This window comes from Haliotis rubra, unplaced genomic scaffold, assembly GCF_003918875.1.
Source record: "Haliotis rubra isolate DU_JTF1 unplaced genomic scaffold, ASM391887v1 Scf1115, whole genome shotgun sequence".
Lineage (NCBI taxonomy): Eukaryota > Metazoa > Mollusca > Gastropoda > Lepetellida > Haliotidae > Haliotis > Haliotis rubra.
The window spans coordinates 134,769-150,849 of NW_025765021.1; the positions used below are offsets into that span (position 1 = coordinate 134,769).

The 16,081-nt window shown below is 40.7% G+C and overlaps 1 protein-coding gene across 1 annotated transcript; it reads right to left on the bottom strand.

Moving 5' to 3' along the window:
* Positions 1-3,764: 3,764 nt before the first annotated feature.
* LOC124289157 (monocarboxylate transporter 4-like) lies at positions 3,765-15,513 on the bottom strand. Its single transcript, XM_046725768.1, has 8 exons — positions 15,331-15,513; positions 11,804-12,041; positions 10,621-10,887; positions 9,907-10,056; positions 7,929-8,297; positions 6,395-6,670; positions 5,498-5,623; positions 3,765-4,941 (listed from the first exon to the last, which is right to left on the bottom strand). Exons 1-8 carry the CDS (start codon positions 15,442-15,444, stop codon positions 4,733-4,735), a joined length of 1,749 nt encoding a protein of 582 aa, XP_046581724.1. The 5' UTR covers positions 15,445-15,513; the 3' UTR covers positions 3,765-4,732.
* Between the last annotated feature and the right edge of the window lie 568 nt (positions 15,514-16,081).

Sequence of the window (16,081 nt, forward strand, 5' to 3'; positions counted from 1 at the left end):
AAGATGATCAATTTCTGTCTCTAATAACTGCCCTGTAACCGGTGTCCAAAATGTTCTGTTCACTACTAAAGTTTAAAACGAGGTTCGCCATGCGTTTGGAAAGGGGCGTCACTCTAAACACCCAAGAATTAAATCCATAATTAAGCCCTTAAATACGGAAAAAATCCCGTATTTTAGCCCATGGGCTAATTTTCGCGTGGATCTAAATACGAGAATGCTAGGTATTTCGGTATCAGCCCGATCTGTCCACAAATGAAAAATAGAATGTTGCTAACCGTCGACAGAATAAAAAACCCGGAGTGTCGACATCGCGTGGTCAACATACCATGACGGTGTTAATTAATGAAAGAGAATGTTTGCTTAGTGATTTGCAAGTGGCTATGGTGGCTATGCTCGTATCATGAGTAAATGAATTAAGTTAATTAAAGAGAGTGTCTTTTAGATTGTAAGAGAATTAAAGTTGCAAACAGACTATTATTTTACGTTATGCGGGTGGAAGGATTACCATTTTGGAGTTTAACATGCAAAAAATACCGGAAAGATAGAGAAAGCTTACAAATTATTTTGTGATAATGAGAGTAGAAGGATTATCGAAATGCTGCTGAAAACATTTATTTGGATACATTTGGATTATATTACTACCCCCAGGATATAAGGTCCATGGACTCTGCCAACTTGGAATCATTTTGAAAATGATGGACACAGAACTAACAATAATTTGGAAGGTTGGCACAACAAAATCAACAAGTATGCCATAAAGACAAATGTGTTTGAGGTTGGCGAATGCTGCAAAAAGAACAGTCAGCTACTGAAGTTAAAATTCAGCAGATCCAAGGATAGCAGAGAGATCCCGTCCGTAGACGTCGCTACCGAATCATCACGCTAGGATTCTATCCTTGAAGGCCGACCTTCTTGCTGACAGACTTACTGACGTGTACATACCATTTGTCAGAGTTGCTTCATCTTGGCTGAGTGAGTGAGTGAATTTAGTTTTACGCCGCACTCAGCAATATTCCAGCTATATGGCGGCGGTCTGTACATAATCGAGTCTGGACCAGACAATCCGCTGATCAACAGCATGAACATCGATCTGCGCATTTGGGAACTGATGGCATGTGTCAACCAAGTCAGCGAGCCTGACCATGGGTTGCTGAAGACCTATTCTACCCCGGATCTCACCTTGGCTGAACATTACAGAAAGTAATGATGTGTGGGTAAAAGTCGTTAAAGGGCAAGTTTACACCGTCTTGCCGTTTTTAAACAAAAATAGTATTTATCTGGTAGTTTCATAGCCAAAACAGTAAAGATGCCACACATTACAAGTTTGTTATTTTAGATTATTGTTTTATTTGCACATTTACCGAGACTTTTATTTCCATAATAAACACACCGTTGCTTATGTCCCTTGCCTTATGACGTCACTAGTGCGAATCGATAAACTAACCACATCTTTAACCTTATTTGACCCCTTTCACGTGGTGTACAGGTGTGTGGTTCTTGCATCTCGCTGCACAGCCTACTGTTGTACCCCCTACGGTGCCTTGGGGCCAGATGAATTCGTGTACTGCTTTGTTCCGCATTGTGAAACCTGTGAAGATCCGGGTTAGAATTGATCTTCAGTAACCCAAGCTAGTCGTAAGAAGCGACAAACGGGATCGGGTGGTCAAGGTCGCTGACTTGGTTGACACAAGTTATCGTATCCCAATTGCTTGCCCATGCTGTTATTCACTGGGGGTGGCCTAGTGGTTAGAGCGTTCGCTCGTCACGCCGAAGACCCGGGTTCGATACCCCACATGGGTACAATGTGTGAAGCCTATTGCTGGTGTCCCTTGCCGTGATGTTGCCGGAATATTGCTAAAGCCGCGTAAAACTAAACTCACTCACTCACTGTTGATCACTGGATTGTCTGGTCCAGACTCGATTGTTTACAGAACGCTGCCATATAACTGGAATATTGCTGAGTGCGGCGTAATACTAAACTCACTCACTCCGTAATGTGACATAACATCGCGGTTTCAAAAATGTACACATTGATACAACATTCTTATTTCTGTTTACAGTACAACCGAATTGTTTTACATTGAACTTGAGTTACTTGTCTATCGAGCAAATCGTGTTGAAAAATCCAAAACGAACACGAATTTGCCAGTGTTCTAAGTTTACTAATGTTCTTCATTAATCGAAAAATACTTGTTCCTCCTATTCAGTCCTCACTGTGATGTCCAAGAAATATTTGAAATATTCATTCATTCATTCAAAGGAATCACCAGTGATCATTCTGAAATCGCCGATGGCCCTAAAAGAACGAACGCCGTGCTCAGAAAACACCTCATTTGTTTGAAATGTGAATAAAACAAAGTTCAGATATTCTCATTTTTGCGATAGATCTGTTCGGCTACTCGTTGCAAAAAACGTGTTTATCATTTTCAGAATATGCATAGCAAGGGTAGTATCGCGAGTTTTATAAGGGAAACATTAGCAGGGATTTGGTACATTCAGCAGGTGTGTAACCCTGACCCGTTGTGATTTGAAAAAAACAGAGGACTCAAAACATCTCAACATTTTTATAGAGTGCTCTACTTTCACTGTGAGAAGGTAAACACTGATATGAACTAATTTTAAGATCCCTTTTAGTTTCTCAAAAGAGAAAAAAGCGATTTTCTGAGAACACTTCCCCTTTAATACTGTGGCACAACATCTTTTAGTAATATACATCATAATATTCAAGAAATCCATATGTACATATAAGCGTTTTTTTCGGAAATAGGCAGTCACGCCCGATACACATCTGAAAACCAAAGCGGTAGATATATAAAATTATGACCACGCCTGACAGGCCCTACGGAAACACATAATTGGACAATAGGACCTGGTAGGGATTATACTGAAAGAGCCATATTACAACAAGCCGAGATTCTTGCAACAAGGATCTTTACTTTCCATGTTCTGAAAATCACAGAATGATACAATGTCACTTAGTTCTATCCATCACTTATGTCATGAAACATGTGTGAATGTCCCTTAGGCTATATAGCGAAATTGCAACACAACAGTAATAATACCTGACACAGTAATGCAACGACTGCTCCCTATCTACACACAGCATTGAAAAGGTCAAGCTAAATTATAGATATTACATTCCATGCATTAACACTGAGCTTATTGACTGTGTTTAGATTCATTAACTAAAACCTGAAAATTTGCCATTAAATCTGCTACATAGGAAACTCGCCGTGCTTTAGAGTGCAACTCTATTACGAAAATAGAGTACAATATTGCACATGGCCAAGTAATTGAACTATGTAATTGTAAAATACAACAGCTCAATTTCCTTAGCACAATTAGGACTGACAATAAAGCAGAGAGTTTCAAACAAGACCCTTTCGAATTTAGAAAGACGCCACACAGATTTGTTTACACTGAATCTGAATAAAAGCGACAAAACGTTTTCCACATCGGGCAAGAGGAGAGTATATTGCACGATTTTGTCTAGAACATGTGTGTATGAATCACTGTCAAATAACGATGCGTCAGATCTGGAAATGCCCTCCACATCTGTGAGTGAGTTTAGTTTTACGCCGCTTTTAGCAATATTCCAGAAATATCACGGCAGGGGTCACCAGAAATGGGCTCTACCCATTATACCCATGTGGGGAATCGAACCCGGGTCTTCGGCGTGGCGAGCGAAAGCTTTAACCACTTGCCCCTCTTTTACTCTGAGACGTGATAGGTAAAACCTGTTTTAGAACGATTAATCGTTTAGCATCAGATAATGTATTCATCATTGAATGTCAAGGGAAGTATGTATTTCTTGCAATGATAAAACGTAAATCGTCACCATCTCAACCATGATTATGACACCACCCGCCGACTGTGCGGTGCTCCATCAGCATTTGTATCTATTGTACAAAGCACTGTATAATGGACCTGTGGCCCCTCAAATGCAATAAAGTCATTCCATTAACAGAGTGTGTTTCTGCAGTCCTTAAAACTGCACTTGGTGTAAATGCTATGCGTCAGATTGTCTGGCCTTTTGAACTGAACATTGCTGGCCAATTTGTTCGAATATGTCATGGTTCTTGCAAATTTCGTGCAATTTATGAACGACTGCCTGGTTATCTTCTTCTGCCATGAATAATTTTTCTCGTTCAAATCTAAAAATTTATTTACAAAATTACCAATGAAAACATAACGTGTCACAATAACTATATATATATTTTTGCAGAAGTTCCAACCACGAAGGGAACATACTATTGTGTTCGTCTATGAAACAACTAAGGATAGTCTTCATGAGACTCGTGGGGTATGATCATTATTAATAATAATAATAATGATGATAATACACACACACCCATTATAAGGTCGCGAATAGAAACCTGTGATGATAATTGAGCATGCACCCCATCTGTGTCATTACCAAATCACTCTTCTTCTCCTCCTTTAGACTTGACTTTACTTGTAACTCATCTTGGAAACCATAATGTTTTACTGTATTATTGTCATCGACTTGTCAAAACATACCAATACAATTTGACACAAACGCATGACGTTATACATCGGCAAAATAAACCATCAGTTCAGGGAAATATTGTTTCTTCACGTCTTATATGTCCTCTTTACCCCATTGTTTCAATGTTCGAAGTTTAGTGTCCACTTGTAAAGTCAAATCAGCTATATGATCATTGTTGGACAAGGCTCATAACACGTCTCTATCATTGTCTCTAGTGTACATTTAGGTTGTAGGACCTTCGACCTTCACGGCAGAGATGGTCGTTGATGGCTCTGCGGCCTTCCCGTCAGACTTCTTAGGAGATACATCTTCAATCTTTGCCCGTTTGTGTAAGCCGTAGGTCAGAAGCATAGACCCACAACCCATCAGATACAGACCACCCACTAGGTAGAAGGACAGGTCCAGTTTCTTGGTTCTTCCTTCGATCTCATCTGATAAACAATTTTACAAATTTAATGTTTACATTAAATAAAGTGTGAGTGTGTGAGAATGAGTGTGAGTGAGTGAATGTCTCCGTTGTCACATATACTTGTGCTTTCCAGAGTTTTTTTCAAACCGGCTTTCGACTGAATCATGTATTTTCTAGATGCTGAAAATCCTCTGCGGAGGTTTGATAGAATATAATCTGCCATTCTATTGTGCATCGTATTCCCAGTATTGCCGTCGACCATGGAACTTTGTGGAAATAACGGATGTATCTGGTGACAACTCCTAACAGAGTAAAATAGGATCGATGTAGGTTATATAAGGGTTTATAGAAATCAGCTAAGTTGATTTTCGGGCGGAAATGTATAGACGGTAGGTGTTGTTATGTCATCGACCCAGGCATTAACTATTCGTGGGGTCGGGTGACCATCAAGCATCGAACCAAAGCTGGCTTCCCCTCTGTATATGAAGATGCGTGTTAGCAAAGAATGGATGACGTTTATAAACAATAAACATTTGCAGGTATTTTAGAATAATACAGTTGCCTTATATTACACCCACCTGCCAGATAAGGGAGGAGGAATTTGCCAAGGCCTTGTCCCAGTGTTACCATGCCGATACCAATGCTCATGTTGTTGTCTCCAACAAACATTGGGATGGTAAACAGAATTATCGGATCTGTAAACCCTATAAAAAAAGAGAGATTTCGTAGTTGTCAATTGTGAAATGCTGTTTGTTATCGACTCATTTCTTATGGGTGTGGAAAGGGTTTTGTAGCTTTTATCATTATGAGTGAGTGAGTGAGTTATATTCCAGCTATATGGTGGCGGTCTGTAAATAATCGAATCTGGACCAGACAATCCAGTGATCAACATAATGAGCATCGATCTGCGCAATTGGGAACCGATGACATGTGTCAACCAAGCCAGCGAGCCTGACCACACGATCCCGTTAGTCGCATCTTACGACAAGCATGGGTTACTGAAGGTTCTTTCTAACCCGGACCCGTGAAGATCCGGGGTAGAATAGGTCTTCAGCAACCCATGCTTGCCACAAAAGGCGATTATGCTTTGAAAACTAAACTCACTCACTCACTCACTCATTCTAACCCGGACATTCACGGGTTTTATCATTATGTGATTGTATAAATACTATAGCAGTGTGTCATTAAACCATGAATAGTGTACGAAGTCGAATATGAAGTATGAATATGAAATTATTGTACGATTTTCTTAATTAATATCACATGTGTTAACATATATTTAGGCAATTTTAAGATGTTGCAATCTCTTCCAACGTTGTTAAAAATGCAGCATGCAATACTCCCATGGATGGAAACTTGTCAGCGCTTGTCCAAAATCCCATGACTACTACCTCATTAATTAACACCATACCCGCATGATCCTTGTCTCCAAATATACTACGCGTGGGTTAACACATACAGGCATGTATTCTCACCCTTCAACAGACCGACCACAGCGGAATACACAGTAGCATAGGTCTCCTTGCTCAACTGACTTGCAAGGAAACAGAAGAAACAAATGCTGACGCAGTTTACACAGAAGATGATGACGGTGGCCCTCTGTTGGATGAACCTGCCGGTACAGAATGCAATACAGACGCCCAACAGCACGGCGACGCTCAGAATAAGGGTCAATAGGAGTCCATCGGCCATATTCGGGATGGAGATTAGCCCTTTAAAGCCAGGCACCTTCTTGTTGATGATTTCGAAACCTGGCAACCATGGACAAAATATTCTGACAAGACATAATATAAAGAGGAACATTGTTTATGGATTGACAACCTCTTTATTGCAATTGCTTCAACGTTTCGGTGTAGATGCTAACACCGTTATCAAGCAAGTGATAAGCATCTACACCAAAACGTCGCATGCATAGCAATTAGGAATCGATAAAACTTGTTCCTCATCAACATATCAGCTTCTAAATGGTACTTAAAGAAGAGACATGACATACGAATTCGTAGTTCATTATGCTTGACTACGGTACAAGAATCTGTATCGAAACGTCGCACTCACGAATAAAAAGAAGTTGTTATCCATAAAGTTTGTTCTATATTGAGACATGACATAACCTACATTTTCATGTATGTAATTAATCGAACTCTGCTTCCAGTAATAATTAACTTGTTTCATGAACACATGATATACGGTCCCTTTAGATTATATTGGGGGTGGGGTGTTGGAGAGAGACAAGGGTAGTTCAATGGTCTAATTTGGATGTGTTCAAATCATATTAATAGTACTACGGACTACTCACTCTTCTGGACATAACTTACTTTCTGTGCATAGCGTTGTAACCCAAACTCACTCACTTTTTGTACACATTCAAACTAACAGCAGCTACACATTTCTGAATCTAGTCTGAACATGTTTCATTTTTTAATAAACAAATGAGGGCGTGGAGCAGCCTCTTATAAGGGTCCTCTTGTTCTGCAGAGGGATCGGGTTTCAATTCAAATATGAACATACAAAACTCATACCTTTTATGGAAGGCACTTTGGCGGGCAATGGGTTTTGGAAGGGAGATTATGTATGTTTATATATTCACCGAGTGAAGTAAAAGTTGCACATATAATCTTCACAGTGCTGCCAAACGAAATAACAGTAGCTAGACTATCATCATAATGGCCATCAGCGTGAAATGAACTTAAGCGTGCTACCGGTTGGCAACGGAAGGTTAACATTGTGGATGAGGTGTTGGATACTGCAGACAGGCCTTACATGTACCGCAGTACGCTGTAGAATGCTTTTGCTTTGAGTTAATGGAGACATGACCCTTGGAAAAAGGCAAGGCAATGGAACTGACGATCGTCTCCGGGATAATCCCTAGTCGTTACTGTATTTTATGCCACCGAATAAAGTATTATGGACCCACTGACTTACTCCTGTGTTTGAGGAGACAGCCCGAAATGCTATACAGACGGTATAATTCTACATACTTTTCACTCATTTCTGCATTCAGATTGTTACCTCCATCCCAGAAGAAGAACGTTAGTGTGACTGTATAAAGAACTGGTTTCTTGTAGATCGTCAGTCCTTGAATTCCCAGCTGCCTTGAAATCAGACTTCCCCCAGCAGGGCCTTTAATCCTCAGATGTAGTGGTTTCAGCATCAGACTGACTGGTATTAGTAAGCCAGTGACTGCAAACTGCAGGATGAAATACGATCTGCTGTTGACCATACCCGCGGACGGGAAGACCAGCACCATCAGAAGCACAAACGGGACAATAACCAGCAAATTCCCTATAGATAGCAATGTTAGTGCAATTAACCTTTTTCGTTTGAAATACTCCATAACGGCCGACAAACTGGAGACGTATATCATGTTCTGCCCAATGCCTGTTACAAAAAAGGACAATGAATCAGATATTCAGTTCACAAGTATGGTGACTTGTTAGGCATCTTCAACAAGAATTACTCTATTACTATATTAAATATATCAGCTTTTAACATATGTTGGGCTATAGTTTCGTCAGTGGACGATTGACTCCCCTTTGCATGTGTTTGTGACACCGGCGAGGCAGGATGCGCCCATCTTTTCGCGAACGCTTAGTCGTATCACCATTGAATAATTATTCCATGACACGCATTTTCGGAATTGCACAATCGACTCTGCTTTTGCAGAGATTAGGAATTCGTTTTGTCGTTTTTATGATCCTAGTGAAAGCTCGCATTATAAAGGAACAGTAAAAGAGATGTATACCATGGAAAACAGTGGAGTGACCGCCAGAAATGGATATTAAACAGTGCCATATTGGTGCATATGGTCATGAATTTTACATTATATAAAGTTCCTATGGCTGAAAGTGACTAAATCATATCCGAGTTACCACAGACACCTGAACTGGCATACAAATGATTGGGGTTACAAATGATCGGGGTTACAAATACTGTTTGTTTTCCAAGTTTGAGAATCAACCGTGTTTTCGCTGTTTGTTTATATTGGATAGGGCCACTTTTACATCCAATGGTTATGAATGGAAATGTGATACAAGGTCCAGTGTTATATACCCGACTCACGCCGACTGGTTCATTAAATACCACTGTCAGTTATTCTATTCGATTTGTAGACACTACGTGCCTCGACCAACCTTGATACAGATATGTGATGTGTGAATCAGAGACACAAATACAACTCCCTATTTCTTTTGTGTCATACATTTCGTTTGCAGGTGAACAATGCTTGACCAGCCTTTGCATGTGTTTATGACCCTGTACCACCCCAGTGGGGAAGGATGCACCTTTTCACGAATACCCGGTATCGTAATATTTGAAAGTGAGTCCTAAACACATGCTCATGATAGAGCCGACATCGGGCATTCGACTCAGAGGTTTCTGAGTTTTGTCCCTTTTTGCACTGTAATTTCAAGTTCTGAAATGGGACCGTAAATAACAGACTAAAGTGAAATGACCCCTATTCCAGAGATGCATTTCGTCGAACAGTACTGTTGCCATGTATTCTAGCAAAGTGTGGAGACCACAGATGACTTCAGTGAGTGAGTGAATTTAGTTTTACAACGCACTCAGCAATATTACAGCTATATAGAGTCTGGAACAGACAATCCAGTGATCAACATCATGAGCATCGATCTATGCAATTGGGATACGATGACATGTGACAACCAAGTCAGCGAGCGTGGGTTAAGGAAGATCAAGTCTAACCCTTATCTTCCGGGTCCAGATGACTTCAAGCCTTTGATCCACGTTTACGAGGTTGACACACTTTGTGGTTTCCCTTTCGCTGGAACCATGCCTTAGTTTGAGTCATGACTACAAATTGGGACAACACCGCACACGGTCTCTTTATATTCAGAGTGAGTGTGTTTAGTTTTACGCCGCACTCAGCAATATATATTCAGGGATGGTGGAGGAAGATAATACAAGTATTGACGATGGTTGTATATGGGAATGGACATTTCTACAGTTTACAGCATGTAAGGGCACATACCTGTCAGAACACCGTACAGGAACGAAACAAGGACGATATTAGAGTGATCACAGAAGTAAGCGCCCAATATCCCAAGCCCAACAACCAGACTTCCCGCCAATGCCGTGCAGCGATATCCAAACAGCAATACCAGTGTACTGCTAAATACACCTGCAAGAGAACATTTCTATCAGGAACCGTGTTGGTAACACGGCCATTGTTGTCATTTTGCCCTTGCAAGTGAGTTAATATTTAACGTCACATTGGCAATATCGCAGCCATATCGTGACGAAAACAATATATATAATACAAAAATGAAAACATTGTGAAGAGTTAAACCTGCCGACGATGGATAGTAAAAATACTAGAGTATCACACATATGAACATAAAACTAGCATGTAAAACTAAAACAGTGTAATTAAAGCAGACAATACAATATAAAACACGAGCTATAGATCGTAAGCATCTGCAGGTAGATCACCATACTAGGAACCAACCCTGCAAGAAATATTTTTCAGTGAGAATCCGTTCGTCGAGTCTACTGAATAATACAGCTCATTTCACGATAGTGTATCAATTGTTTTACAGTTTTACAGTGACATGTTTTCCTGAACGTCTGAGTAATAATGTAAAGAGTAATAGGTTCTAGTAACAGCTCTGGTACCAGAAGAAAACCTGTGGGTAACATCTCATTGTGAGGTTCTATAGCATTGGAGGTGTTTCTTGATAGTTACCAAATACTGAAGAGCAGACGCCGTTAGTGGCAACGACAGTTGTTACAACAGGGTTGGTTTGGGCCTGGAGTTTCCTATATCCCTCAAGAAACTTCTCTGCCTGGCTGCTGTGGTTCAGTGCAAACAGGATCGATGTGATGTTTTGAACAACACTGTGATCTCCAGCATTGAACATGTTCAATAACCGATTCAGATCTATCGCCATCAGTAACCGGTCAACACTGGATATCAATCCCCCGCCCTGTGATTGTCCTGTTGATGGTGACGCTGAAAGACGAAACATTTTGATACTTCCAGAACTCACACTTTAACCTTACTGATTTCAGAAGACTTCCGTTGGAACAGTTTCCGTATCATAAATGTTCTGGCCAATAACATTACCATTTCCTTGGTGAAGGTATAGCTAATATTTTTAAAGAAGCATTTTAAGAATGCAAGAAATTTGAAATCATTCAGTTTGAATTCCGGTTCGCACCCAACGTTGCCTAACTTCAACTGATTTGTGAAGACCAATTTTAAAAATGATTGTCTTATCATAGCTTTCGGCCAGTTGAGCTCTGTCAATTCATATTTATCAGAATGGTACACAAAGTACGTCATCAAGATTATCAGTTATTGGACATTGTGTGCTGGCGACTTGGTGCCTCGCTCTGAAAGTGTTTGTTCGAATCACGGATGGGACTCCACCCAAAAGTTTACTGGAATGTGTTTTATGAAGAACACTACAGAATGATGCCTTGACTGTATTGATCATAGGAATACATCTGAATGTACGAACTGTTTGGCATATGGATGACATTTCAGAATTTGAGGCATCCATGACAAACGTTATGTCCGATGCTATTCCCTATTTCGACTTGTACAATTTGTCCCCTTGATTTTTTTTTCTGTTGAACAAGGGGCGGTTTGGTTGCCTAGTTGTTAAAGCGTTCGCTCGTCACTCCGAAGACCAGGGTTCGATTCCCCATATGGGCCCATTTCTGGTGTCCCCTGCCGCGATATTGCTGGAATATTGCTAAATGGGGCGTAAAACCAAACTCATTCCTTCATTCCGTTGAACAAAGGACCAGTACCTGTGGTTGGTCTCGCAGACCTGGTATCTCTCTATTTCATTGCAATTTACCTATTGAATTAGTCAAACTCGCACCACGAAGTATTCGAGAGTTTTGTGGCACACATTTACCTGCTGTCCCCGGAGATCCATGGGGAGGGGCCGGTGTTGGCTGCAGTCCCAAGTTCCCGTTGACAGTGGAAGTCGTGGCTGTCTGTGTGGTTGTTTCAGGACGTTGCGGAACTGATATTGAAGCTGGCTGAAGTGTTCTGTAGATAGATGTTGCGGACAGGAGGAGACAGGCCGCCAGTAAGATTATCCAGCCCCTGCCTCCATCCGGAGCAGGGGTGACTGTACTTTCATCTGGGTTCTGTGAACATGAACGGGCTCAAGGGCATATGTTATATTTACTTAGCATTAGGACAGCACAATCAATATGTATCAATAAGAAGATGCGGTGGACATATTATTTTCAAATTCTTAATGCTTTTAATGCGGAGTTTAGGTACAGGTGATAGCGCTTGATTAATAGTACTGGCATCTTCACTGAATAAACAAAGAAGTTTAAATCAATAAGGGACAACATTGTTTGTTTGTTTGTTGGTTGGTTTGTTTGTTTGTTTATCGCCAAACTCGGCAATTTTCCAACTATACTAAGGTTGTAAATAATCGTGTCTGGACTGACTGACTGAGTTTAGTTTTACGCCGCTTTTAGCAATATTCCAGCAATATCACGGCGGGGGACACCAGAAATGGGCTTCACTCATTGTACCCATGTGGGGATTCGAACCAGGGTCTTCAGCGTGACGATCGTGTCTGGACTTGACATTCCGATGGTTTACGTCATACATCGACGTGATGACATGTATGAGTAGTTACAAGCACAGCCCGGTGATACGAAACTAAAAATAATCACTGCTGATTTGTCTGTTACCTAACTTAAGTATCACTGTGTTTAATAGCGTAGGTTTTACAAACAACTAAATCAGCGAATCTGACCAGTCAATACCGTCAGTCACAACAGGCTTTGGATGCTGAAGACCAATTCTTCACCTGTGGGTAGGTATACGAGTGTACGTGCGCATGTTCATGCGTGCGTGTAGGTGTGTTCGTATGTTGCGGTATGCGGTTGTCTGTTTCCGGGTGTGTTTGATGCGGCGTGGCGTGGCGTGGCGTGGCGTGGCGTGGCGTGGCGTGGCGTGGCGTGGCGTACAGAGTCGTGCAAAAAAGTATTCGGACACTTGACATAATTTCCATAGACGTACTTGTTATTTCAGTGTAGCATAAATCATTTTCATGAAGTGAGTTTAGGATGGATCTTTGTAAAATTTGACAGGCAAATTTGAAATCATCTCTGCTCTGTGCACATAAGTTCAGTTCAAATTTCCGACCACTATTTAACTAATGGCATCACATTTATCAACTTACGTATGGTTTCACAATGGACAATCCCATAGTCAGTCATGTTAAAGGAGTTCACGGCACTGTACATATGTTGATTAAATTGTTGCCATTCGATAAATAAGCAATGGAAAATTAAACAGAAATTATGTCATTGTAGGTAAGATGATTCCTCACAAATGTGCAAAATTTGACTTGGATCCTACTAAAAATTGAATTCATGAACATCATTTATGCTACACTAAATTAACATGTAAGCCTATGGAAATTACGTCAACTGTCCGAATACTTTTTGCACGACTCTGTATGTGGTGGGGAGTGGTGGGCGAGCTGTCTAAGGTGCCAGGCTAGTGAACTAGCGAGCTTCAGGTGCCGATATCGAGCCCACCTGTGACCGGGTGTAAAAACTTGCAGGCAACTTTGTGTGCAGACTGTGTCAGTGTTGTCACAACCCCCAGTGTACAGTACACAACCTGTGCACTTAAAGAACCCACGAATCCGTTAGTAAATGACCAGATGGTGGCCACATGAATACGTACAAACACCTAGTTGCGGGTATAGCAGTAACCATGGACAAAGTACAGTGACTATGTGTCCCAGTCCACCCAGCTGTGACTGAGTACCTCGTACGGATGGGAAAGCGGTAATAACTTGGTGCGCCTAGTGGCTGCAAGAGTTGTATGCTCCCCAGGGAGTTGTGATTGATAATACGATGGGCCGTTGAGATTGACATCCAATGATCGAGGGAGAGAAAATAGCAGCGCCTTGAGCATGTAGCAGTTGCGTGGATATGTGCGCTATATAAATATCCTATACTAAGAAAGTGCGTGGCGTGGCGTGGCGTGGCGTGGCGTGGCGTGGCGTGGCGTATGTGAAATGTTTAATCATCCTGCATACATAGTGTATCACTTTACATTTATTTCTACAATCAGTACGTTGCATTCTAAAGTTTCTTATGTCAGTGTGTGATCTGAAGCAGAGACCATCGGTATTGGGTCTCTGTCCAGAGGGTTGGTAGGGTTGTACAACCATGCTGCATGAAGCCTTGTCACTGCAGCAATGGCAAGCTGTGTTCCAGTTTGGCCTGAATACATGATGCAGTACGAAGCGGGGGCGTAGGAACACGTGTGTGTGTGTGTGTGTGTGTGTGTGTGTGTGTGTGTGTGTGTGTGTGTGTGTGTGTGTGTGTGTGTGTGTGTGTGTGTGTGTGTGTGTGTGTGTGTGTGTGTGTGTGTGTGTGTGTGTGTGTGTGTGTGTGTGCTATTTCAAGACGAAACCATATCTACCTTACCATAACTACAATTTCATTTTGGTGAATGGACACAAGTGCAAGTGACCGCTGTAGCAATTTGGGTAGAGTAAGGTTTTGTAAAGGAGAAAAATAATAACGATACTGCTGACTGTATTAACTTTCTGACAAAGCAAAATGTTTTAAATGATAACAAACTGAGATATAAACACAAAACACGAGAAACAAACAATTGACATTTACGCATAGTATATTAAGCACAAATCATTCTGACAGACAGAAAATCAGAGTGAGTGTGATATACGATGCTTTGAAAGGCATTTCAGTTATATTCTGCGTGTCAATCTGTTGTATGAGAAAAGTCATACTTTCATATTTCCTTTGAAGTGATGCACATCTTAGACGTTTACCACATTAGTTAAAACAACGAGACAGAAAGCGTTTTAGTTAGCCAGTACCTGCATGTTACATAGGGCTGCGCAATATAACCGATTTGCCGGTATTTACCGGTTCAGACATGAAAACGACACGTATTGCGATACGCTGATTGAAAACCGGTATTTTGACATGCATTCGGAAAACTGCGTAACTCTCGGAAATCTTCGGATATTTCCTTTTTCATCTTGTACCAATATTATTTACATATTTATTCTTTCATAATTAAAACTTTTTATTTAAGCTTAATCAAGCATAGTGATTTTGTTGTGATTTTGCTTATATATCAAGCATTAACTCGATTATAAGAAGTTTTTGGTTAAAACAACTTCTTGCAATACATTGCAATACATATCACAATATATGCTTTTGCATCGCAATAGATGGCATGGGAATTCTCTGGAATACCCACCCCTAATGTTACATCAGAAGTACACCCGGAATTAGCAATTATGTTCATTATTTTTGACAGACATGGAGATGCCGGGCATATTAACCACTCGGACAACGAACCTGTCATGTGTTCCAAAGTAAGATGTTTCTGATGTCACACAGATTTAAATCTTCTATTTACCTTTAAGGTTTCATGCTGTTCTATTGCTCCGAATGGTCCTTCAATGGTACAACCGAATTGGCCACCAACTGTAGACAAAGCAACGTCAAATGAAGCTTTACTCTCTTCCTTCATCTCCACGTGGTGTATCCTTCCCCAGAAACAGATACAACAGTACCTATGACAGACTGTCACGCTGCTCCGTTCTCAGTGCAGGTGATATTGCTTTAGTAGGTACCTGATATATATTGTATCCATTATTGATTTTTACGTCAGAGCAATTAGATTCTGTTATACACCCCAGTGGAAAACGGCTTCATTAATAATGTGTTCTCATAATACCAGAGCATTATTTCCCCATGGAATTGAAAGTAGTCCTTGATTTGAAAGGTAATGATCAGACATTGTTTCTGAATTTATGTCCTTACGACAAACTGTTTTGTTGTCTACAAAACATCCCTTTATCAACAACCCATTAGTGCAGTGGTAAGGCGTCTGCCTATCACCCTGAAGGCCCGGGTTCGATCCCCGGATGCATTACTATTAGATCTTAAAACTTGAGGTCGTGATTTTATAATTAAGGGCTTTAAATAACCGACTTCACAGTTCCGGTTGGTAAACTGTCTTTTGTAGTAGATAAAAACCTATACCTTTTTCACAATCAAGAAAGAGTACCATTCAACTAAATTGTCGAGCATGACAGTAGAAATTTGGAAACTGAATTTAATTAAAGATTTACAAACGTTTTTTTTTTCTTTATCAAAACGCTGCA

Excerpts from the sequence above, each read along its gene's own strand:
- LOC124289157 (XM_046725768.1), bottom strand. The coding sequence starts at position 15,444 with ATGAAGGAAGAGAGTAAAGCTTCATTTGACGTTGCTTTGTCTACAGTT. Across the intron at positions 10,057-10,620 it reads CGTCTGCTCTTCAGTATTTG|GTGTATTTAGCAGTACACTG; the intron begins GTAACTATCAAG and ends GTTCTCTTGCAG. Across the intron at positions 4,942-5,497 it reads CCTCCTCCCTTATCTGGCAG|ATGAGATCGAAGGAAGAACC; the intron begins GTGGGTGTAATA and ends ATTGTTTATCAG.